The sequence below is a fragment of the Lemur catta genome, chromosome 8, assembly GCF_020740605.2.
Source record: "Lemur catta isolate mLemCat1 chromosome 8, mLemCat1.pri, whole genome shotgun sequence".
NCBI classification, from domain to species: Eukaryota; Metazoa; Chordata; class Mammalia; order Primates; family Lemuridae; genus Lemur; species Lemur catta.
This window is the reverse complement of record NC_059135.1, coordinates 10,617,455-10,643,171: the sequence shown is the minus strand read 5'-3', so window position 1 is coordinate 10,643,171 and position 25,717 is coordinate 10,617,455. Positions and strand designations below refer to the sequence as shown.

Sequence of the window (25,717 nt, the reverse complement as noted above, 5' to 3'; positions counted from 1 at the left end):
CGAACTGCTGTCCAACCCAGACAGAAAGGGCAAGAGAAGGCGTTAGGAAATGGCAGGTGCACCAGGGTTCAAGGGCAGGGGCCTCACCATCAGGAACGAGTACCCGATCCAGAGGCTCCTCCAGGTCTGCGGACACGGGGGAATGGACTGGTCCTGGCTGTGCACGGCCACCGCCTGGGCCGGGGCCTCGCACACGGCGCAGCGGCTGACGTACGGGCGGATCTCCTCCTCCGAGAGCGGCCTCGTGGGGAGCGGCGCAGCGCTGGCCAGCCAGTAGGACCTGTCGTTTCTCCGGGCGTAGTGGCACACTTGGTGGATGTTGCAGTAGGCGAAGGGCAGTGTGCTAAACACGGGAAGGCAAGACCCTGCCAGACCTTGGGAAGGAAGAAGAGACACCTGGTGTCCAGGCAGCCTGTGCGGGTGCCCAGTGACCTTCCTCCACCTGGCCCTCGCAGCCTCATGTTCCCGGTCTGGAGGCCCTTGCCAAAGCCAGCTTCTGTGGCAGTGAAGCCATTTCCGCCACCTCCTGGTCCCGCGGGCCAGCCCTCATCTGCTCATCCACTCATCCCTCACGCATGAGCCAAGCAATGGGCCAGGGGAGCACCGAACACATCTCTCATGGCCCCGAGGGGGAGACGGATGAGAGAGCAAGCAATGGAAATACATGACAAGCCCTGAACGAGAGGTGTGGGGTGCAGGGACCTCCGGGAAGGATAAGTGGAGTCAGTGATAAGTCAAGACTTGAAATATGAAGAGAATTTAGCCAAGTTTGGAGATGGTAGTAGTGGCCATTCAAAGGAGAAGATACAGCAGGAGAGAGGGCTGGAGATAAGGGGGCATGGAGCGCAAAGAACTCAGACACGTTCAGTAGGGGCCATGGGGGGGTGTCTGTGTGTCTGTCTGTCTCAGGGGTGTCCAAAGATACATCAGGCCAGAGGCTGTGGGCTTTGTCAATCTTGTGAAGGAGTTTGGACTTTACCCCAAGAGTTCTGCAGAGCTTTAGGATGTGTGCTCTGGCTAGACGAGGGCAGGGGAAGCAAGACTCGTGGTCAGAGACCAGGCAGGAAAGAGACTGAGAGAAAGAGGAGAGAAGAAACAGATATAAGATACAGAGAATTACTTCTTCCTTTCTCCTGTGCTCAAAGACTGGGACCCTGTGGTGGGAAAGGCCATGGCTGAAGCCAAGGGGGAAATGCAGATGTGTAGCAGCTGCCACCCCCAGGCCTGCACCCTCTGACCAGCCTAACAGCTGGGGTCACGGCCCAGCAGTGACAAGACTCACCTGGTGCAGCCACCGCCCTAACCGCCATTGTCTCGGAAAGCCGGTGTTTGCCAGCACCCAGGCACCTGAGCCCTTGATTTAAAATCAGCCCCTGCAGCTTACAAATCCACTATTGAAAACTGACAAGGAGCACCAAGGGATAACCCTCGAGATAAAGCTCTGTAATTTAAAAACAAATTGGAGGAGGGTGGGGAGTTGATGCCAGCAAGTGCCATGACATACGAACATCCGACCGTCAGGGCGCTGTGGATGCACCGTTCCATATAAACACAGGACCCGACCACACCCCGATCAGATCATTGACATTTGGAAGTAAGAAGGGCATGTTAGAACAGAGTTTCATTTAACTCACTGAGGAAGAATCATTTTTCAAAAACTACTACTGAGCAGCCGGATGATGATCACTGTAGCCAGCATGAGCTTCTTTGGCACCTCGTGGGATCATGGGTTTAATAGAATTAGTTGAAAATCAGCATGGTAGTTTTTTCAAAAGTAAAAATAATCCCACAGAAGATTAGTGATCATTTAAGATGTTAATGAATCAGTAAAATTAATGCCAAAGTTTTACTTTTCCAGCGGTGACACGGGTGACCATGCATGCTGTCCTTACCAAGGTCTTGATTGTGAGCTTTCTCTTGTCCTTCCAGGTACAACAGACTATACCCGCTCCAGAGCCGGGGCATGCCCGGGGGGCAGGCGGGCTCTCGGTCCGTCTGACTGTGGAGAACCAGGAGGAAGCCACTGACGTATCCAGGGCCAGACCCTTTGGGCCCAGGGTCCCCGATGGGACCAGGAGGGCCTGGAGGAATAAAGGAAACAAATGAAGGCAGTTTAGGGGCTCAGCTTAACTAACAGTTCCAAGCACCTGTTCCGGAGCCATGTTAACCACTGAGGGAACAGAGGGGAGCATGGCACAGTCCCCTCCCCAGGAATGTGCCCCCCACAACTGCAGTACACACAAACACAGCTCATTCAGCAAGTATTTGTTCCTAGTAACTTCTAGGTGCTTGGGCTACATTAGCATAAAGACAGAGGAAAATCCCTGCTCACCTAGAGCCCGCATTCTGCTTGAGGAAGAGGAATGACAAGAGGCATAAGAAAAAGGTAAATTATGAGATATGTCAGGAAGAACAGAACTAGAACAGTGTCAGGATGCACCCCGAGTGTGGCCTGCCTCCCTGCCCACTCAGCTGGACTGCTGAGCAGGTGACCCCCCAGCGGCGTCTTCCTTACACCTCCCAGACCCCTCTCATGGTTCCAGCGTGTTGTCAGCCTCTCTTGAATTCCACATGTACGACTTTGGATCTCGTCTTTTATAAGGAAGGGAGGTGGAAGGAAGGCCTCGTTCTAAGACTCTTACTGGCAGGTGGAAAATGAACAGTCCTACATAGCAGGGGCAGCCTCCTTTGGCACCTCTACGGGGCTGACCTACTGAGGAAGGCCAGTGGCAATTTCTAATTGCCAAGAGCAAAAGGTGAAGTTAGATTTTATTTATTTATTTATTTTTCAGACAGAGTCTCCTCTGTCTCCCCAGCTAGAGTGCAGTGGCATCATCATAGCTCACAGCAACCTCAAACTCCTGGGCTCAAGCGATCCTCCTGCCCCAGCCTCCCAAGTGGCTGGGGCTACAGGTGCACACCACCACACCCGGCTAATTTTTCTATTTTTTGGTAGAGACAGGGTCTCGCTCTTGCTCAGGCTGGTCTCAAACTCCTGACCTCAAGTGATCTTCCTGCCTTGGCCTCCAAGGGCGCTAGGGTTACAGGTGTAAGCCACCTCCCCTGGCCTGAAGTATGACTTTAACACATTGACTGGCACACTAGAAAAAAATTTTGTTTCTTTAGGGCCAAGGTGTTTTATTACAAAAATAGAATAAAAGCTTTGAAAACAAAACAATTCTTTCTCATTTAATGAAAAATTTGTTATTTTTCATTTATTAAATATAATTCACATGGCAGTTAATGTGTTAAAGCCAAAAGGTGTTTGTTTTTGTTTTTTTCAACTTGTTTCTGCAGGCCTAACAGGCTCTCCCAACCTACACTGTTAACCAGAGATTACAGAGTGGTGGCTTGTGGACAGAGTCAGGCCTGCTCATGTGTTTTGTTTGACCTGTAAAGATTTTACAAGTTGAAGTTCTGAACTTGAACAAAGCAGAGTGCGGGGAACATTGGGCCCACAAATCTACAAGCAACAGTTGCCTGGAGCTGAGCTGCAGCTTTTAGACAAAGCTCCATTTTGAGGGAGACCCCCTAACCCCACCAGGCCTTCTCTCTCGTTTCAACTCCACTAACCTGGTCTGGAGTTTACGCCCCTTGCCAGGCACTCTCGGAGATGGGACTGTGTCCTGGAGTCCTTGAGTCCTGGTGCCTACCGTGCTACCTGGTGCCTTCCATTTCAAGTTTCTATTCTGAAGAGTCATACCTCCCCTTGCCCAATGCCTGCGCCCCAATTTTTTCCTTAAGGAAGTGCCCGTATTCTATATGACGTGCTGCCGGCTGGATGCGATGAAGTGAACTCAGAGAACCCGAGGCCACGCGAGTCGGCTGGTTGGAGAGCTTGACAACACACCCACCGTCCTCAGGGCCTTTGGCACAGCCTCTCAAGGGTGACCACACGGCAAGCCGGGCTGACAGACCTGTCGTGAGCTCGAAAAGGGAACAGCTGAAATGGCCGAGGCTTCTGTGATGACGTCTAGCACTTTGGGAAAATACTGAATAGCACACGGGGCCTTGACTAGGTTTTATGATGGTTAAGCATCAGTTAGAGCGTGGGAGACGCATCCCGCTCCGTTCTCCTTGCTTCTGTCTCTGATACCTGGCGCGTTGGTATCTAAGGCAAACGCTTTTAATATAACCCAGTTGGAAGCTTCTTGAGAGGTCAGAGATTTTGTGTACAGTTTTCGGATCTACGGCGTCAGAGAAAAGAGGAGAAACCAAAACTCTACCTGGTGGTCCAGGGCAGCCAGCTTCTCCTGTGTCACCTTTGTGTCCGGGAGGCCCGGGACACCCGGGGACTCCATCCTCGCCCCTCCTGCCGTCCAGCCCGGGCTGTCCTTTGCACCCTGCACAAAAGTTCACGATGGTGTTGATGAAAACAACATGGCACCTGCCACACATGCCGCCTGTGTCGCACACTGTGAGCCAGCCCCCGGCTTCCTGCCCACTCTCACCACATGGCGTCAGTTCATTTAGTCTTCCCGGCCACGGGAAACTGGGATTTGCTATCTCCACTTTGCAGTTGGGGCAATTGAGGCTCAGAGAGGTCACATAATTTGCTTAATTAAAGTCAACGAGCCAGTAAAGGGCTGGGCCCGGATTTGAAGCCAAATAAGGAGATGTTGAAATAGAGGTTTTCACATTTTCTTCATATTCTTGTACATTGGATATTTTTTAAAAACATTGAACATGTATAGCTTTTATAATGAAATATCCTTAATAGTGATTTTTTTAAAGCCCAGATGGACAAGTGAATGAACTATAATAGGTTTCAGCTGGGGGTCAAGTTTAATCTGGAGCAAGAACAGCAATTTTTAAAAATAGCTTTGTATTGAGCGTTTGCAATGTGCTAGGTACCACGCTAATCCCGCTACACAGATTATCCAGCTCAGTCTTGCCAGCAGCGTAGGCCTCGGTCCTCTTACACGCCAGGTCTGCCAGTGCCGAGGCTGAGGCTCAGAAGAGTCATGGAGCTGATCAGGTGACTCGGGAGAGGAGACTCCGGCCCGGGGGACCGAGTGCAGCGGCTGTGCCGTCACCCACCAGCCCCTGCCCTTGACAAGCTACAGAGCTCTGTGTGCTCCTTGGAGGACGTTGGCTGGGGATGTGGCCGCAGTCACACTAAGCCTTGAGGGGTCCTTTAAGTGCTTGGTTACTTTTTGGCCAAGACATCAGCTCGTTAGCCACAATCTCCCTTTGGTCAGGGTAGCAGACATGGTCCTTGTCTTTGGGGGAGGTTTTGCCATCAGCCCAAATTACCTGAATTCCTAGCCCTCTCTAGGTTTCTGGTCTGCTTGCTTCTCTCTCTCTCTCTGCCACAAAGTGGCCAGTTATGGGCTGATTTGTGTGCCCCCAAAACTCACATGCTGAACTCCTAATTCCAGCAGCTCAGAACGGGACTGTATTTGGAGATAGAGCCTTAACGAGGTGAGTGAGCTAAAAGGAGGCCATTTGGTTGGGCCCTAATCCAATCTGAGTGGTGTGTCCTTATAAAAAGAGGAAATCTGGACACAAAGGCACACCAGGGGTGCATGTCCCTGACATGGCACGGAGGGAGACGTGCAAGGACACGGGAAGAAGGAGGCCATCTGCAAGCCAAGGAGAGGGGTCTCGATCTTGGGCTTCTACATCCAGACTGTGAAAAAATAAATTTCTGTCCTTTAGACCAGCCAGTCTGTGGCACTTTGTTATGGCAGCCAGTGCAAACTGACACAGCCCAAAACCAGCCGTTAAGTATACGGGGCTTGTTAGTGGCTTTCGCTCCTGCCTCTTGCCTTCCCCTCCCATGACTGTGCCTCCATGACAGAGGTGGCCAGTTGACTGAGGGAATTCATGGAGCCACCCTCCCCCACCCCATTTAAGGGATCAGCCTTGCCTGATGACACGGGTGCCAGCCATCAAATGAATGTGTTAACAAAAGACACTGACCAAGCCCTGTCCCCTTAATGCACCAACCCTGCATGAAAAGGAAGCACGGAGGTCTGAGGAGGTTTGATTTGCTTTTGGCGAGCTAGCAGAAGTCAAAGATTTCCCACAGTTTCCTTGTCTTCACCGTTTCTGGGGGGCTCCCTCCTGCAACTCTGTTGCCCCAGGCCGGGCCCGGACTGTGCACACACTTTGCACAGCAGCTAACTCGCCCGCAGTGCTCCTGGACTCGAGTCTTCCCCCTCTGACCCGCCTGAATGACATCAGGAAACACATGCCCACATGTCACAAGGACACGGCAACTGCTGCGTCTGAGAACAGAAGCCACGAGAAGGCTGCCTCAGTAGGGCTGGAGCGGGCAGGGCCTGAGAATCTGCATTTCCAGCAAGTCCTAGGTGCTACCGCTGCTGCTGCTGGCCCCAGGAACCACACTGTGAGAGTCACTGTTCTTCTAGATTATTAAATTTTAAACCTGATGATGAGCCTGCTGGTCTATTTCAGAAATCCTACATTTCTGCCTATTCTTCACATTAGAATTCTACTCAGGGAATTTCAAGAAACAACAAGAATAATCATAGCAAACACCTGCACTGAATATTCTGTGTCGGGCAGTGTTCTAAGTGCTTTCTATGTTAGGTCATGTTATTCTCACAATTGGCCTTTTTTACAGATGAGGAAACTGAGTCACAGAGAAAAAGTGCGGTAGAGCCAGAGTTAGACACGTGGAGTCTAGTTCCAGAACTTCTGTTCTCAACCATTACACTATTTCTTCACGATGATCAGGGATGCTAATAAGGTAATCATTACCTAGAAAGGTATTCATTACCCCCTGCGCATCAGAGTGGGGAGGTGGACACACCTCACATCAGAGTGGCTCCTCCAGGTGTAATCCCTGGGAACCTGCTAGAAATGAAGACTCTCGGCCCCCTCTCCATCCCTAACAAATCAGCAGGCTGAGTCTTAACAAGCTCTCCAGGGGATTCGGTGCTCCATGAAGCTTGAGAACCAAGACCTTGCAAGTTCCTTGTGACTCTCCCTCCCCACATACGGGCTAATTCCACTGTCACAAATTCCCACATCACACTTTGTTAACACTCAACATATCTGCACGGATTTGGTCAGAGCCTTCATTTTCTGCTAGCCTATTGCTCCAAAGGGCAGGACCTTGTTGGATTAATTTATTTCTAGCACAGCAGCTGGCTCCAAACCAATCAATAATTTGTAAATGCAGTGGTTAAATAAATTGTGGCACAATCATATGTTGCAATATTCCACAGCTACTACAGATAACATTGCGGGACATGTGTAATGGCACAGAAGCGACAGCATGTGGAGAAGGGCAGTTTGCAAAAGACCATGCATGGAAGGCTCTGCTCCAATGCCCAGGCTCGCTGGGGACTTAGCGGTCCTGCAGTCCTCCACGCCACAGTCAACCTCGCCCTGTCCCATTCTTTCCGCGCCCTTCACTTGCAACTCTTCTAAAACATGAATTGCAATCTGCCGTTATTTTAAGTTACTCATGTTCAGCTGGCTATTTCTGCCATGGGATTGTGAGACCCTGGAGAGGGAAAGCACATCTTATCATCTTTGTGTCACCCACAACACCCAGTACCACACTTTACAAAGAGCAGAGGGCATCTGGAAGTATTTACTAAACTGAATTTGCAGAACCCCATGATAGCTCACATCTCCTACTTGAATGTTATCTTTTTTAAAGTTGGGGGCACCCAACGTTTAGATGTTGCAAATATATACACAGCAAGGCAGCTTGGCTTTAAAATGAGGTTGAGAGATCAGTTACACAGAATAATGGAAATTTATCTGTGCGGTGAGTGCTAACAAAAGGAAAGTTAAATAACTACCAACCCAATTCCCAGTGCTCACAGGCTGTTAAAGGAAGTTGCTACAACCAATACCCAATTAACTTTGTGCACAAACACAGATGCAGTGCAGCAAATACAAATAACAACAAAAAAACCCACATTAATTTCAGAAAGGCTCCAGAGCTTTGGCCACCACTCAAGAACTACTCGGACTCCAACTGAGAGGAACATCTCTGGGGTGCTTAGCTTCTTGGTTTTGGAGAATCATGAGAAAAACAAGTGGGACAAAATTTGGTTCTGCTTCCAAGTCCTTTGGCTCTGAACCAAAAAGAGCCCAGATCCCAGCATGTCAGTGAGGGAAACGGGAGAGAGAACAGCCTCATGCTTCTCTTCAAATAATTTGCACATGGGTTTTCTAGACTCTCAGGCACTGCCAACTGGTCTGAAGAGACCAGTGACTTCTAGATGCCCAGCCCTGGACTCCCTAATGTCCTTGCAAATTAGCCAGTGCAGTGGGGACATGTGGCAAGAAAACAAACCATTTGGAAAACATTTTTTAAAAGAGGAGCGTGGCTTCAATATTAAAGAAGGACCCTGCCAACCTGACAAGGACTGAACAACACTCATGATTAAGTGGACAATGTAGTCACTGCCAAAATTTAGAGCAGCCCTCCTGCTTTGCCCTAGCCCTCCTCTAAGTGATGCACCTCCTTCTCCCTTCTCATAGGCTCTATTTTTGCTCCGCCAAGTCCCAATTCAGTTGTTTTTAATTAAAAATCAAGTGAACAGCTATTAATGACTGTTAATGGTGCATATACTATGTTGTGCTAAGAGGTTTCAAAACCCCATGTCCAAAAGTCAGCCAAGTATAAAGGATTGAAGTAGGAGTTCGGTATACACATGGAAGAGATCTGTGGGTCCAGTTAGTACATGATTAATGTACTTTGGATCAAGGAAAAATGATGTATTAAGAGGAAGGACATTTTCATTGCTTCTTCCTCACTAGTTGTTTAGGCTCCATACAAGAAGCACCATCATAAAGAATCTAGAATTTCATTTCAGTAATACATGGTGCAAAAATGAACAGAGTAAGGCTCATACCTGATCCCGGGGGGCCTCTCATTCCGGGGAGCCCCATGCCTCCTTCTGGTCCTCTTGGGCCTGGCACCCCAGGAAGCCCTGGGATTCGGGGACAGGCGTCCACATCTGCAGGTGGCCCAGGTTCACCTGAAATTGCAATCACCATTTGCGTGATGGATTCACATGCTTATGAACAAGCTCCTTCTGTGTTCTCTGGCTAAAGATGGACTTCTGACACTGCACTGATGTGTTAACAAGAGATTCAACAGTCCAGTGTAAGTTCCATTAAGGCGAGAACTCATCTTGCTCACTGCAGGGCACGTGAAAAACTTCTGGAAAGCACTTGTTGAACAAATAAATAACCAACTGACCAAATGAGTGGGTGGAATATCAGAGCAAGCAGAGGAAGCATGAAATAGTAAAGGTTGGACAAGGCAGCAATAATTTGATGACCTTCACTGGTTTTCCAATCTTTGGGCCATTTTTTCCTGGGCTGCCAGCCACAGGTGGCATTGCAAGAGGGACTTGTGGCTTCCTAAAGCTCAGCTTACTGTGTCCCTGCCTCATTACATTGCAGCCAGGTGGGTTTCCCTAGTGTCAATTACTCCAATAGAATTTCAGGATCCCTAGAAGTGCTAAAGCAGTGACTTTCCTGGCATGAACGTTGGACTTATCCAGGGGAGTTGTGAAAATATACTGACGCCTGGGTCCCACCTCCAGAAATACTGGCTTAGTTGATGACAATACGCCTGCACAGTGCCCTCAATGTTGGCCACACAATAAACCCAGCTGGGGAGCTTTTTAAAAGTACTAACGCCGGGGCCCCATCCAGACTTATTAAACAGGAATTTCTGGGGATGGGACCTGGGCATCAGCATTTCTTTTAAACTTCCCAGGTGGTTCCAGCATCCACCAGAGCTGAGAAGCACTGTTGTAAAGCTGTAGTTCTGATGTTGGCACATCAGAATCATCTGGCTAGTTTGTATGAAACCGGAGTTTCTGAGGCAGCAGGATGGAGGTGGGGCCCAACATGTACGTCTCTAGCATGTTCCCAGGTGAGGCCAATGGTGTTGATCTGGGAATCTCACTTTGAGAATCACTGTGCTAAAGCTTTGACATTTTTTTGTTTTGGGTTACATTCACTATTTTCAAGACACTTTTTCTAAAGCTTCATTCAGTCACAAAAAAAAAAAAAATTCCCACAAGGGATAATAAACAATAACACTGAGCAATAAAGATAATAGCTCACACTTACTGAATGCTATATCACGTATCAGGCCCGGCGCCAAGTGCTTTGCTATTGAATCCTCCCTACAAGACTGTGTATGTGCTACGGTTATGACAATATTACAGATAGGAAAACTCAGGCTCAGGTAAACAAGTGGCATATCTGTGGCGACACAACTAACACATGGCAAAGTCCAGATTAAAATCCAGGGTGTTCTGGCTCCAGGCCCAGGCTCTGAAACACCAAATTATACTGCCTCAAGAACTCCTAATATCTGGGTGAGGAATTCCATGAAACAAAACATGTTTTAAAACATACCATTTGATTAGTTATGATTTTCTTCAAAGATACACAAATGTGCAAAATAATTTTAGAACAGCAATGACAAAGGAGCAAGAAAATCCTAGAAAAACGTTGCCCTAACAACAAGGTTTTAGGCTACATCATGCTAATGTGCCTGTGCAAAGTGGACTTGAACACCATAAGCTGTTTGGAATTTAACCCTTTGTAAACTATGGGATGGAACCACGAGCGACACAGGTCCAGATGTGTTTCTACAGTAGGTCAGTTTAATGCAAAACGTGGCTTTTCCCCTATGGTGACTTGAGAGACATGCATGGGAACGTTTCTTATCTTCCCTGAATAATCTGGGCCTTTCCCAGTGGTAGTGGTGGTGGCGGTAGGGGGTGGGTAATGGGGGCATTTGGCTGGTACTTCATATTTAGAATTTTGATGTTATCCTCAAATGCATTTATCCATACAATCATAGAAAGACAGGATTGAAATGAAAACATTAAATATACAACTTCAATGTTTAACTATAAATACTTAAAATAGCAGGATTTTTAAAACATCTTGATTTTGCTTTTCTTTACTTCCTAATAAACCAGAAGCTAAAAGAGAGGGGCCCATGTCTCTCTTTTAAGGGCCCTAAAAATATATGGAGTCTATATTCAGGGAAATTTTCATTAGGGCTAATAACAGATGCCTGGAAAGAAAAACGCAAGCATTCACAATTTTCCTTTTTTTCTCTTGAGAAATGTTTCTTATTTTCTTTGAAAATGCCAGGCACAAAATAATATGTTGCTTTTGCATTTCAGATCATGAAATGAACATTTTCTTTCTAACACACAGAGAAATGTGCTCCTTGCAAATGGACTTAAGGGTGTGATAGGAAAGGCTTGTCACAGCCCCTTACTGAGTGTGGAGGGCCCATCTTTTAATGTTGTTGGTACTACTTATTTTAGGGATGTTCTATGAATTTACACTATAGAATTTATAAAAGGAACTTACATTGGTATGTACTACAGCGTTTGACAGAGAAAGCTCCCACACTTCATGCCCAGATTGAAATTAGATAAGCTGAGTGTCTACACCGCCTTGACAACCTATAATAAGGCCCTGGGCGTCAGGACACTCTAATACGAGGTTACTATATCTGTAACAAGGAAGCAAAGGCATTAAAACCTAATATAATTACAGAACTCCGTGTATAAAAATGTAACGAAATTTACCTCACACATATAGATAGCAGAAAAGACCAGTACAGAAATGACTGGAGGCAGATTTAGGGGAAATGACCAATTTTACAGCTGTGCTTACCTCTGGAACCTGGGGAGATCCAAAGCCAAAAACACGAGGCCACACGATGATTTTCACAGTGTGGAAAGAGATTTTCAGTTTGTAAAGTAGGACAAAAATGAAATAGATTGTTTGAGAACATAAATAATAATTTGGGACAGCATCTTATTTACATGAAAAATCCACAGCACTGTGACTGACAGGAACAGCTATGATTTAGTCATGGAGTTTTCATCTCTAGAAAGACTTGGAATGAGACTCTTTTGAGCAATAGGAAATTCTAGTCGATTTCTTATGGCAAATATGCTCTAATTCTAATTTAATGTATCTAGGAATTCTATCAAGTTAAAGGCTTCTGGAAATTCCATACTAACTTGTCAAGTTTTATAGGTTATGCACAAAAAAGAAATATAAAAAGAATCAAAATATAAGCCCTTTTTCCTGTTGTTCTGTAATACATAATAAAACAGTGCTACTTATTTATTCTTTGGACTAGAGTGCTAATTCACAAAATTGCAAAACATTCTGAACTGACACCACATTACCATAATACTGACTCAGGATATTGAAAGATATTACTTCTGCCAATCTCAAATGCACACGTCTGTTTGCCCTTTCTTTCCCCAACACTTCTTTGGCTTATTTTGACCCTATGATTAAAAAGTATTTTCTATAGAGTTAAATTGAATGGCCTTTCACCTTCATAAGAACTAATGTACTCTACAGAAAAAGTTAAATAGAACATCTAGGAAAATCAATGGAAATTCAGACACAGGAATTGAATACACAGTCCTAACAAACAATAATCAAATCAGTCTTTGCCTCTTGCATGAAGGAACACATATTCATTTCCCTTAGAAATTGTATATGTAAAATCCTCTCCTAATTTTCAGACTGACTCATTCTGATGCTAAATATTAGTTTACCAAACATAAGACTTTGTAGTGCAGCCTGAAAGAAATATACTCTTTATGTGAGAAAGGGCTTAAGTCATAAGAATGTGCTAGTAATTTCAGAATATTAGCTACTTTCTGAAAGATGACCATCATAGTAAATGTTTAAACAAAATTCTGTGTGTAGGTTGCTTAGCAAAGATGAAAGTGCATTAGCAGCTTACCTGGAGGCCCAGTGGGCCCCTTCCTGCCTGGAAGTCCAGGTAGACCCTTCTCTCCTGGTGGCCCAGGAAGTCCATGTGGCCCCTGCGGCCCCGGGAATCCCATGGGTCCTGAAAGAAACATAAAATGAGGCCACTGGAATGAAGCACTATAGAGACAATGATAGTTTGCTGGACTGAATTGAGAGATCCACTCCAGCAAAATGCAGGACAAAGCTGGCCTTAGAGTCAAGAGTAGCCTCACTTTCTTCTGTAAGGCTGAGAAGGGCTGCATCTACCTGAAGAAAACACAATGGCACAGTCCAAAGGACTAAGGAAAATGGTTCCATGATCAAAGAAAAACTAAATTAGAATGAAAAGCCCTGTAATGCTGAACTGTCTCTGAGACGGTCAACGGACTGGAAACAAGGGAAAATAAGGAAATAATCTTCAATATCTGGGAACAACGTGCCTCTCCACCTGAGTTCCTACCACGCTCTTCCTCATTCTCCTAGTTTTAGGCACACCAACAATTCAGTTCCTTGGACAAGTTCTTCCTTCTCTTCTTTCCATCCATTAAGTCCTCCTCATTCTTTAGCATTCAGACCAAGTCTCACCTCCGCAGGGAAGCCCTCCCTGGAATCCCACCCAAAGTCTGGCTGCTTTTTGATAAGCTCTTCATTCCACGCACTTAGCTTGGTTTATATTGATGTATCCTGAGTGTGAATGTCTGTCCTCCTCTGTGAAATGCTAGGCTTAGTAAGAGTGAGGACCCTTTAAATTTGTTCACCACTACATTCCTGTAGGTGCCTAGTAAATGTTTGTGAAATCGATAAAATATTTCCCTTACTTAAATAAGTTATAAAACGTAAACCAAAGAAACTCCCTTACCCTCTTTCCAGTCAAGCATTATTTGGCCCTTATATTCTCTGGAATGGGAGTTAAGAAGCATGATTGGTGGTTCGACCAATATTTCTAACTCCCTGTGTATCCATGGGTAGGTCACTGTTATTTACATGGCATGCTGTTTCTCCAGTCCTGAAGTTTATGTCTAGGTGGAGATTTATTCTCTAGAGTAACAACTAGGGAGGAAGACTATCAGCCAGAGCCTTCCTCCTTCCTCTTGGTGACTAGAATGCTAGAGTGCTAGCATGTCTGTTCAATTTTGAGATTCAATAATTGGAAGCCCACATACCTACAGATATAAGATATATTCTCTAAAATTGATTTTATTGCTAATAAAGGTGAAGAGGGTTGCTTCATACTGTTGTACAGGTTGCATGCTGCCCAATTCCAGAGATGCCATTTACACTGTAGTCATGGCAGCCTCATAGTGATTTTGATCTCCCCTGTGCCCTACTCTTTGGCCTTATTTCACATTTGGTTCAGAAGCCAGGCAGGGTGCTAGTTATTTGGCTCCTTGTGCAAATGTCAAAAGTTGTTTCTCTGATACTCAACTTCCTTATTTATGAAATAAGGGAGTTCAAATGGACAGTCATTATTGGTTTCTGTTCAACAAAAAAAGTTTTTTGAATCTATTAATAATAATTCTCTGAAATTCTGGTGACCTAAACTGACATCCCCAAATATTAGCAGTTGGGTAAAAATTAATTTAAGTGAGTATTTTAGCCTTAAATAGGGGGGTCCCTTGCGTGAATATCAAAAAGCAAAGTCAGCAGTCTAAAACTGAGCTGTCCATTATGGAAACTCCTAACCGCGTGGCTATTTAGCACTTGAAATGTGGCCAGTTCAAACTGAATCATGCTGCAAGTGTAGAACACATGCTGGATTTCCAAGGCCAGAGGAGGAGTGGCTTATTTGGGTGGGGAACCAGGTTTGCACAATCAGCTCAATTATCTCATTGATAATTTTATATTAATTATATGTTAAAATAATAATATTTGAATATATTGTGTTAAATGAAATAAAGTATGTCAGTGAATTTCACTTGTTTCTTTTGACGTTTTAAAATGTGACTACTACATTTTTCAGTTGCACATGCAGGTTGCATGATGTTTCTATTGTTCAGTTCTGGTCTGGAAGATTATCAAGAGTATTACTCATAACGAAAGATGACCTTGTGTTTCTTCCTTTTACTTCTCCAACTTTTACCCAAACTTCAGGACTCTCTGGGAAAGTCAGGACGTTTTAGAAATCTAGTCACTGTTTGCATAGAAAATAGGAATTCCAACATGGTGGTGCAGCACCCTAGCTCCTCAGGGGTAAGATGACGAAACTCTTTACATGCTACTGAAGGAACAACTTGCATTCATACCTTTCTGGCCGTCCTTTCCATCACATCCTGGAGAGCCTCTGTGCCCTGGAGGGCCTGGCGGGCCCGGGGGACCTGGTAGCCCCGGCAGACCATAGTCACCTGGCTCCCCTTTCAGAATGTCAACGCTCCCAGGGGGGCCTGGGGGCCCAGGCGCTCCTGACCACAAAGATGAGGCAAAAATATTCTTTTAGTCAAAGACAAATGTGTACACTGGCTCCTTGAGAGCTTTTTAAGAAAAGCAATTTAATGATTCGCAAGCAAGGGACAGAGGAATTAAAATAAGAAAGTCAATAGTATCCGAAGTAAAACAGAGTGGGGTCACATGAAGCCCAAGTTGAGAAATAGTATAGATAATAATAAGTTAGTAACTGTTAGACAAAATGAACCTACACAAAACCTTCTCTCCCTTCAGCGCCATTCCTTTTGAAAATATCATTTCATGGTTTTTGTTTGCATTCCCTCCTCACTGCTTTGTAAGATGAATGTGAGGCCCAGTTGAGGCTGGACTGCAGGGAGTGGTGGGCTCTCAGGACCATATCAGGACCAGAACTTGGGTCCTCCTCACTTATCCATCCGCCGAATTGACGGGGCTGCTTAGGTGCTTCTACTCTGCCACTCTCTGATCCCACATCCCCGCAGAGCTGGCAGCATCTAGCAAAAGGAGCAAGGCTATCACTGGCCATGATTGTCTCATACCTCTTGGGCCATCAGGGCCAGGAGGTCCCCGATCTCCAGGTGGCCCTGACTCAGGAACGACACCCTTGGGAGCTCTTCCTGTGGCACCTGCAGGGCCAGGTGGTCCTGGTCTCCCTGCAAATAAACACATTCAGATGCCAGCCTCATTACGTTTGGAAGGTTTTGATTTAGCTATTGAAAGAGGAGCAAAGTATGCTGCTTCTTACCTGGGGGGCCTGGGAGACCTTTTTCTCCAAAGGGGCCCGGAGGAGAGATTCCCGGGCTCCCAGGGTCTCCTGTCTCTCCTTTTAGCCCAGGTATTCCCACTGGACCAGGTGGGCCCCTATCATGCAAACCTTAATAGGGAAAAGAGCATTAATCCTGTATCTCGTCCTTGCTTGTCCCTGTTATGCTGTCTGGAAAGGAACCGCTTCCCAATAGTGGCAGAGAAGTGGGTGGTTCTGCGGAGACCGACCACTGGCTGCAACGGTGATCCAAATGGCTGCGTTCTATTCTTGGGTCGCCACTTCTCTCTTACAACTCCCACACTGGTTAACCATAGGTTTGATTTCTTTTATGATTATTTCCCAGATTAAAAAAAAAAACACAACAGCTTAGAGACAATCCCAACCCTCCAAGTTCTACAATGGATAGAGAAAAATCAAATGACATACAACAATAAATAATTACAAATAAACTTCTTTGAAATCTGAGGTGGAAACTGGCATAATTAGAACTCTTGTGGAATTTCACACTGAAAAGGGAGAACATCAATGGTTTCTTGGAAGGGGCAAACATTTAATTGGACTATTTGGAAGAGCCATTGAATGAACCCTAAGTGATCGAAATTACTATGAAGAAATTTTTCCAAACTATAAAGATTTTGCCTCTCCAACAATAGATTCAGAACTAGTAACCCAATTAACCTGTTCCCCGTGGTCACTCAAATCTGCATGTTGTGTTCCAGCTACTTTGATTATAAGCAATTTTTCTGAGAAAGTAACACAACAAGTGTCCATTGTACTAATGGAAGGAGCTAAAATGCAGTTATTGAAGATTAACCTATTTGCAATGTCAAAAATAACAGCAAATTCTTCAGGTAATTTGTTTTAGCAGTGGCTGTAAAAGGATGCTAAAAGTATCAATTAGATTCATGTGGTTGTACATGACATTACTACGCTGAAAATAATACAAAAATTTAAAAATCCCATTTATTTGTTATTATAACATTTTGAAATCTAACTCCATTAATGCAATTATTCAGAGTATTTTTAATAGAGAGTCCCAAGTAATGCCAACAAAAGGCACTTTGAACCAACTATTCCTTCCTAAATAGGGTTTTCTCAAATGTCCTTTTTGTATGTCATTGTCAGCACTAAAAATAGTTCCAGCTCTGTGTCTCTAACCTAAGCCAGATTTTTAGTTTCACCCCTAAATCTCATGAAGTGAAATGAGCAAACACCAGGAGGGGGTGGGGGTACTACTTTATGTCATGGTCTACTGATTGAAGCTCAGACTCTCATGAATGGTTTTCTCTTACCTGAAGCACCTTTGGATCCTTTCTGACCCTTCAAACCGTGCAAGCCACTCAGGCCGGGCAACCCAGAGGGACCTGAAAAACACCACAGGCCTGTGACCCAAAGGGAAGCCCAGCCGCTGGTACTGACTCAGGCCGCAACCGCAGGCACTACGGGCAGAGGGTGGGCTGATGGGGAAGGCAGGCAGATCCCACCGTCTGGATGGCATTATTGGGGTGGGGGGCGGCAGAATCCAGGCCCTCGATTATTTAACACTTTCATCTGATGGAGGTTTTCTGCCAAGACAGCTTAACACATACGTTTCTTTGCTTTTAAAGTACTGCTATTGCTTTATGACAATATCGTGACCAGATTTGGTCTAGAACTACTGTATCGTGGCAATAAAATCATCCTAGATGAGGAAAGAGATCAAATGGGAGTGAATCCAACCAAGCCTCTGACCTCCCAGGCTCGGGGTCTTTGCAGCCCAAGGTCTGCAGGCTCTAATTTCTTCAGGATCTTGTCATAGAAATGCAGTGAGACAAAAGGACCCCTGGTGCCTTGAAGTGAGCTGAACACCTGCCCTACCTAATCTGACTGCAAGCCCTGCCCTGCTGCTCGGGGAGCAAGGAGCCTGCAGGGCAACTGTGGCTGCAGCTCTTTCTTTACAACTTTTTTCAGAACCATTCCGATGCCTTTTTACAGAAACTAAGTTTATTTCGTGATGATCACTGAAAATCTGGTCTCTGTCACTCAGCTACGTGCCTGCCCACAGGTCTTGCCCAGTGACTGATGTGGGGATGAAGTTGCTCCTTAGCCCCAGCCCAGCCTGGTAACCTTCCTGTCTCACTGGTGGATCTTCCACCAGTAGCTGTTCTTTCTCATCCAAGCTGAGTTATCTCTCCAATTTGGGATAACAATATGACTAAACACACAGAAAGTGCCTCTCACCTACCTCCGTGACACCTGCATAGGGCTCTCCTGATCATTTATGCCTGTCCCACGCTATAGGACAATCATGTCTTTGGGTGAGGTCCAATTAGTCTTTACATCCCCACACTTAGCATAGCAGATGTTCAATAAACGTTTGTTGAATGAGTAAATGAGAAAAGGTGAAGCAAGACGGGTGAGGGAGAAAGCTATGAAAAGGAGTAGGCTACAATTTCTACTTGTATGCCACATCTTTCTTTGGTAGATTTATAGAACAAATATGATTTAGAGGAGTTCCAGGTATCCATTTACATATAAATAATTCAAGTGCTACTTATTATCTATTCATTAAAGCAAGTCGTCTGTGGACTTCTTATTAAAAGATGTTACCCTGAGTTGATTCCATTCTGTTTATCAACAGCACTTGCAACAGACAGTTGTTATGCTGTTTTTAAGATCTAAACTTTAGATTGGTTCAAATGAGCTGTATTCTCTTGCATCAAAAAAAAAATGGGAATGCATCTTTATTTTCCCTAAATCTTTTATTTCCTAACCACTTTTAACAGTTCTGGCTTAGTTTACTTTCCAATCCTCTTTCCTACTTTATGAGCCAACGTTTTAAGTTTGCACCAAAAGAACACACAGACAGACCTTCTTCATCTGCCAAATCTGGATATTTATTGCAATCTATGTGAAATGATAATAAACGTTTTGAGGGACCACTTGCTACCTCCATGTGTTTTGATCTCCAGCTTTAGTCACCAAGATTGATGACTTGGGGGACTTGGCTAGGGTGGAATGTCCCAGCTTCTGCCAGCTCTCCATTGTCACATCAACACATCCAGATCCTGGGTTGTCACAGTCCCAGCCTCTCCCCATTGTTGAACTGGCCGACCCTTATCTGACCCAATGTTATCTTTCTAAATTGAATGCAGCTACATCTGAGTAGGGTTTTAAGGGTAATTTTTCCTTCTTACTGAAAGCTTTTATCAGTCCCATCTCTAAATCAGAAAGTTGCTCATGCATAAAATATATGCAGTGCAGATGAGAGGCAATTAGGCTAACAAAGCACATTTCTGGGTAATGAGGAATTTTTATTCACCTCTCTGGTCGTCTTCCTGCTTAACAACCATCATTTAAGGCTGCATCGAGCCGGGATGCTCTCCCTCCGTCAGCGACTCTAATCTCCACCCCAGCCAGAACTGTGGCCTCCTTCTCTGTTAGCCAGCGACTCCTTGAGACTGGATTCCCACTCTCAGGCTGTATTTTGTTCTAAAGCCTGAGAACACTAATCTACATGCAGGAGCCTTTATACAGGTTTACACTTTTAACAGGGTGACCAACACATCCCTGTTTGCCTGGGACGTTTCTGATTTACCACTGAAAATTCCACATCCTGAGATACCGGCTCAGGCCTGGGTGAAACAGGACAGCTGGTCACCCTCACTTTAAAGCTGCTGGAAAAGACAGAACTTTGTGACTATATGTAGTGGTTGAAAAACCTTGAAAGTGCTTATCAAAAAAGATTCTGAAATAAGATTTAAATTTTTTAAAAAATTCAGCAAATACATGAGTGCCTACTAAGAGTGTAAGATATGGTTTCCTAATGCACAGGGCATCAGTCCCCTAAATGTACCTCATGACAGGGGCTGACAAGACAATGGGGAATCCTGACTTGGCAGAACAGACAGGTAATTACACGGTGTGGTAAGTGCTGTGGGGGCAGGGCGGCAGGGGAACAATTTAGTTGTAAAAAGGAGAAAGAACACATCTATGATTTTCATAGCTGTAAGGTGCATGGCATTTCTTTCCTGATAAGTCATCTCACGGTCCTTTTTTCTTATGAAACGTCTTAGTTGCCACCAGCCAAAATATTCAATCCACATTCTTAACAGTTGTTGTCATGCTAAAGATAATTTTCATTAGGTTTCCATTATTCCAATCGTATATTAATGCCCAACTACAACTTGGGTATTTTCCTTTAAGAGGACATATGTACTTAAACATTTAAATCTAGGAATCAAGCCATTTTTAGCATATGTTTAAGTTAAAGTTGAAATTTAATTGAACACAAGGCAGGACTCAAGATCCATATGGCTTGTTCTAGCAGAGCAAACAACTTTGAGTTCAGCAGCTGGTTTGTTCAAACAAGATAATCAGTCCCCTTGACTTATTTAGAACATACTTCAAATATTTAGTTTCTCAGTTCAAAGTGTTTCTGCTGGAGTGTGGTTCATTTTTATATCAGCATGATAAACTGCACAATGGATTTATACTGCAGACATTTTGATTTTTAGGAATGTATTTAGTTGTTTTGTTTTTTTAAAGACTGGTTGTTCACTGGGCTGTGTGCAGTGAAACAGTGTCACTCTATGGCGAGGAAGCACAACTGCAACATCTGTCTGTAAGTGGTATGAAAATGTGGGTTGATACATTTATTTCTTCACCTTCTCTTTTTAACACACTACTTCACAGCACAGAATTATGATGCAGTTGGAGATTAATTTTTGAGTGGTTTTGTTAGGGGTCAAATTCATTAGCTATTAGCTTTTTAATAGCATGTCATACTGATATTATGTGATAAATGCAAACTAATTCGGGGGAAAGAAGAACCAACAATAGTAGCATGAGCCTTGTCATTTTGTATACTGTTATGGCACCAACACACTTGAAAATCCTTGCTGTTTTACTAAACAAGGAGGGTAGGAAGAAGTGGAAATGCAGTAAGTGTGGTTAATAATGGCAGAGGTTTTCTTTGGCTCTTTACCAACTTTGTCTCCCAGAGACAAATAAAGTATCAAAGAATAGTCCATGAGGGCTACAGAGATTGTCAGAGACAGGAAATGGCCACAATCACCAGAGACACTTTTGATCATTTTGCTTGAAACTCCAAATGTATCATGAATCACTGAACTTCACATTACTAATAGTGTCAATGAAAATGGAGAATAGTACAAAGCTATCTGGTGTTGTGTTGGAAATACATGAGTGTACCACCTCTTCAAAATAAATGGCTTCCCCCGCTGCAGAACTGCACCAAGGGATACACACCATGCTACAACTTGCTGAAAAACTGGAATTATTTCAAAGCTATTTGATGAGTGAAGAGGAGAAAGTGTGGGAAAATAGAATTTGGATTTTCAAAACAATAAAATGATTAATCCCTGAAAAAGGGGTTTCCGACTCTTCTGAGATAACATACTTTTCATTTAACCAAAATGTAGTATACGTATGAGTCAATGAGAAAAGGCAGGCAGAAGGAGAATGGAGAACAGAAGGGACAGAGAGAGCCTGGTTACAGGACTCTACCAAGTAAGGCTTGAACCATCAACTGTGGTTGAGGTGAAGACCTCAACCTCATAGCTACTAGCTCAGTTGCTCATGCTTCTATTTGTCTAGTCATTCATTTATTAATTTATTCATACCACCAACCAATACACTTCTTAGGTATCTGCTGGGTGCCAAGGATATTTAAAAGGTCCTTGCTTATTAAAAAATCATATTCTATTTGGTGAGAAAGACCTCTAGACAAACAAATATGACATAATATAAGTGCTATGCTAGAGGTATACACAGAGTACCCATGGAAAAAGTACTTTTTCTAAAATGGAAGAAATGGACTGAAGAGGGATAAATATTATAAATGAATAATATTAACACATGAGGATGTGTTAATAACAAGTATTATATTATATCATAACCAGACTTACAAACAATTCAATATTACCTTTAAAGGCCAAGTAAGTCAACCAGAAAAACATTATTCTTTATTTAGCAAAGATAATAAATACTAATTACTCTTATTTGTAGCATCTTATTCCTTTATCTTTCTTCCACTTATCCCATTGTAAATATACATTTATTTCCATATATATTTTTCATGTCTGTCTGTCCTTTCAGATTGCGAGCTCCATGAGTGCAAGAATCATGTCTAGTTTCTTCAAACCTGTGCACCCTGCTCCTACCACAGAATCTAGAACATAAAGGAACCTTAACCATCTGTGAAGGGAATAAACGAATAGGCCTGAACATCACAAAAAGCACTGGATAAATGCCCTCAGAAATGAGACGGTAATGCCACCATTCTGGATAGTCCCCAGTGGAAGGCCGGTCAGGAGGCTAGAAGGTACCGCCTGAGCCCTGGGTGAGGAAGGGTAGGAAGAGGCCAATGGCACCCCTGGGACACCCACCATGGCATAGCCAAGAGCAGTGTCACTCACAGGTACAGGAAAGGCACCATGAATTTGCCCTTGTTGGGCTGGATCTGCGGATGGGACAAGCTTCCTTTTGACTTACCTTGTATTCCTGGAGAACCTGGCATCCCTGGGTCCCCCTGGGGACCCCTTGGCCCAGGGTCCCCCATTTCTCCTGGACGTCCATTCAGCCCAGGCATCCCCTGATCACCTGAGGATGACAGGGAGGTTTTGAAGATACCCAGATGATAAATGAGTTACTTTCACTGGGAAAGACATCTATGTTCTCAATATCTGAGTAACTAGGAACATTGCTTCATTACTTTTCCTTTCCACAGCTCTTAGCTCGAGGGAGAAAAATACACTTAAATTCAGGATGAGAAAATACACTTCTGAATGAATGAAGTTACCGATCGTAATTTAAAACTTTCCCTTTTTTTCTGAATCAGCAGGAAAAGGATCCATTCAAATCCTGCGCTGTAAGTGTTGCATCTGTTTTACATCTGCAGGAGAACAAAAATGCCGGCGTCCTGAACGGCAGGTGAAACAGAAAGGGCTACCCATGGGAGGCACTTTACAGCTGCTGTCTTAGCTTATTCCCAGTCACTCATGACACCCAGTGAGACAGGACTAGCTTTATGGGTGAGGGGCAGGTAAGTTTAAGCGACCTGTCCAAAGTCATGCTCTGAACCTACATCTAAGTAAAGACTGGCTCTTTCTGATCCACCAAGAGAGAAAGGAGTGCTCAGGAAGTTTCCAGACTTCCTTTCAAGGTACCTGGACACCCTGGTGGTCCAGAGGAGCCGGGCAGTCCTGGCCTTCCGGGTGGTCCTCTGGGCCCTTGAACACCAGGCAGGCCCTGCTCTCCGGGGGCTCCAAAGTGTCCTAAAGAGGAAGGTCAAACATGTGAGTAGTTGCATATTGCGCTTTGAGACAGTGAATCTACAAAATCACCAAATTCAGCCCTCACTATTCTTCCCTATGTTTTACTTTCTTATATTCAGATAGTTTCCATTGAAAAGGAAGATAGCGTTAAGGAACACTCAAAAATAAAATGCCCATAATCCCACCACCTTAACACAATCTTCCCTATGTACACACATGCAAGTAACACCCACAATTGTATATTCTGATTTTTAAAATTAGTATTGTGTCATAAGTAATTTTCCAAGTTTATCATAGTTTTCTTAATTATCATTTTTAGGTGACTGGCTGTTAATTTACTGAGTCAATCTTAAATTAATTAATCTAACTTTCTTCTACTACTGGCCATTCAAGTTATTTCTAGCTTTTTGCTGTTATGCATCATGATCTTTATACATCTTTAATCAATTTTTTTCTCCTATTAAATTATTCCATTAGGGAAAAGTCCTAGGAATAGAATTTCTAGGTAAATAGCATACTTTGATTTTTAATGAATTTTTAAATGTGAAGTATTTTAAAGTAAATCACAGTCATCATGGAATTCCATTCCTAAATACTTCAGGAGGTAAGTCTGAAAAATAAGAACATTTTTCTGTGTTGCTGAAATAACATTATCACAGCCAAGAAAATTAATAGCCATCCTTAACATCATCCAATGCTCATTCCATACTTGAATTTCCCCAGGTGTCCCCTTAATGTCCTTTGCAGTTGGTGTGTCCACATTAGTTTCCATTCCAGAATCATCCACTGCAATCTAATGGATATGTTTCTTAGATTTTTAAAAAGCTAAAACAGTCCCTTTCTCATAACAATGACTTGCTGAAGAGAAAAGTTCAGTTCTTCTCTAATCTTCTAGAACAGACCATTCAACATTTGGTCCTGGATACAGGTTGCAAAATGGTTTGCAGTGAGTGTGGCACCGACTCACAGCACTGTATGTGAGCCACCCACGGCTCAGTGATCACCACTGCACGAGCTGCCATGTTCTTACTGAGGACTTTTAGTTTGTTGGCTTGTGTTCTTGCTAATTTAGTAAAGATAAATGATATTTCAAAACCTTTAAACTACATTTCTTTTATTACTAGAGAAGACTATTTCCCCATGTATTTATTTACAATTTATTTATTTACAATTTATTTACATGAATTACTTATGTTATAGGATAAACCAATGGTCTGTGCTGAAAATCACTGGTTGAACGCAAATAAAAGACATGGCTCTGGTATGTGCAAAGCCATGGTAGGGACTTGTAATCATTATTTACCACCATACACATGAAACCAGCCTATCTCCACCATACCTCTTTCCCGATGGAATTTAACATCTATCAGCCTCACTATGTGTTATTTTATTTATTTATACTGAAACCCTTCCCACAGTAAAGGTAAGACAGCATTATTCTCATCTCCAAATGGAAACACAGAAGCATTAAAAAAAAAACCCTGTCTCCCAAATGTGGGGTTGTGTTAAGAACAGGACTTCTGAGTCAATCTGTGCTATATTTTCCCTCTGAATTGACGGCAGAGTGGGCGGGACTGCACCCAGCAAAACTGTATATAATCCCAAGACAAGCTGCAGACCTGTGCCTTCCTGTGAGGCTCATTCAGATTCCATGTAGCTTTTTCCAGTCAATGAAAATACACATTTAAGTAAACTCTATGCTGGTGAATAACATATAACATAATTTAAAACTTTCTACTCTGAAACCATGGCATATGGGAAAGGGAAAAATTTCAATGGTGAAAACCACAGACGAGACAAATTAGGCAAAGTTTCTGAAAAAGTTAGACTGAGTGTAAAATAACTCAGGTTTATGATTTCTAACTTAAAATACTAGGTGACATCAAAGGCCCTCACTTTGGATTACTTTGAGCTTATAAAATCTTAGTATCTTCAGGGTTTACATAAAAATACCAGTGAGTGTGGAAAAATGTCTTAATGTGCTGCTGCTGCTGCTGCTGATTGTACTTTACATTTGTATAGTAATTTTCAGTTTACAAATTCCTTTCAAGGTATCTCATCTGATCCTCAGAATAACCCTACAATATGCATAGGGCCAGTTTACGGGTGAGGAATCTGAGGTCAGAAAAGATACTCAACTTGCCCAAGATCACAAGCACACAGTGACAATGGCGGTTGACTTTGAGCCACTGTGTTTGCCTGAGACTCCTCACTTTGGTATTTGTTATGAACTCCCATAAGGCTGACCTCAAAACTATTTTTCCCATCAAACGTACTCTTCAGTTATACATTCAGTCAAAATATTATTCTATCTAAATATGTTTGTCCATGTCAGAGGTAAAAGACCCATAGGAAAGTGGTGGAAAAGGAAGTTTTTGCCACTGTACTAGCTTGTTGTTCTGTTAGACTTCCATTTTGGCAATCTTATGGTATAAAAACAAAGAAAATAAAATTTTTCGTAATAGTTCTGCTCAGATATTCTTTCTGTTATATGAAATGAAACGTGGCTATTGCC

At 43.7% G+C, this 25,717-nt stretch overlaps 1 protein-coding gene across 1 annotated transcript in view; it reads right to left on the bottom strand.

Moving 5' to 3' along the window:
• COL4A4 (collagen type IV alpha 4 chain) overlaps positions 1-25,717 on the bottom strand; it is a gene marked incomplete at its 5' end in the record, with an annotated part of 102,147 nt that overhangs the window by 2,959 nt on the left and 73,471 nt on the right. Inside the window, 12 exons of the mRNA XM_045560276.1 lie at positions 88-374; positions 1,893-2,081; positions 4,227-4,343; positions 8,847-8,972; positions 11,656-11,664; positions 12,752-12,859; positions 15,003-15,158; positions 15,699-15,812; positions 15,905-16,033; positions 17,218-17,289; positions 22,421-22,528; positions 23,095-23,202. Of these exons, the coding sequence (XP_045416232.1) occupies positions 88-374; positions 1,893-2,081; positions 4,227-4,343; positions 8,847-8,972; positions 11,656-11,664; positions 12,752-12,859; positions 15,003-15,158; positions 15,699-15,812; positions 15,905-16,033; positions 17,218-17,289; positions 22,421-22,528; positions 23,095-23,202 (1,523 nt within the window). The remainder of the gene's footprint in view (positions 1-87; positions 375-1,892; positions 2,082-4,226; positions 4,344-8,846; positions 8,973-11,655; positions 11,665-12,751; positions 12,860-15,002; positions 15,159-15,698; positions 15,813-15,904; positions 16,034-17,217; positions 17,290-22,420; positions 22,529-23,094; positions 23,203-25,717) is intronic.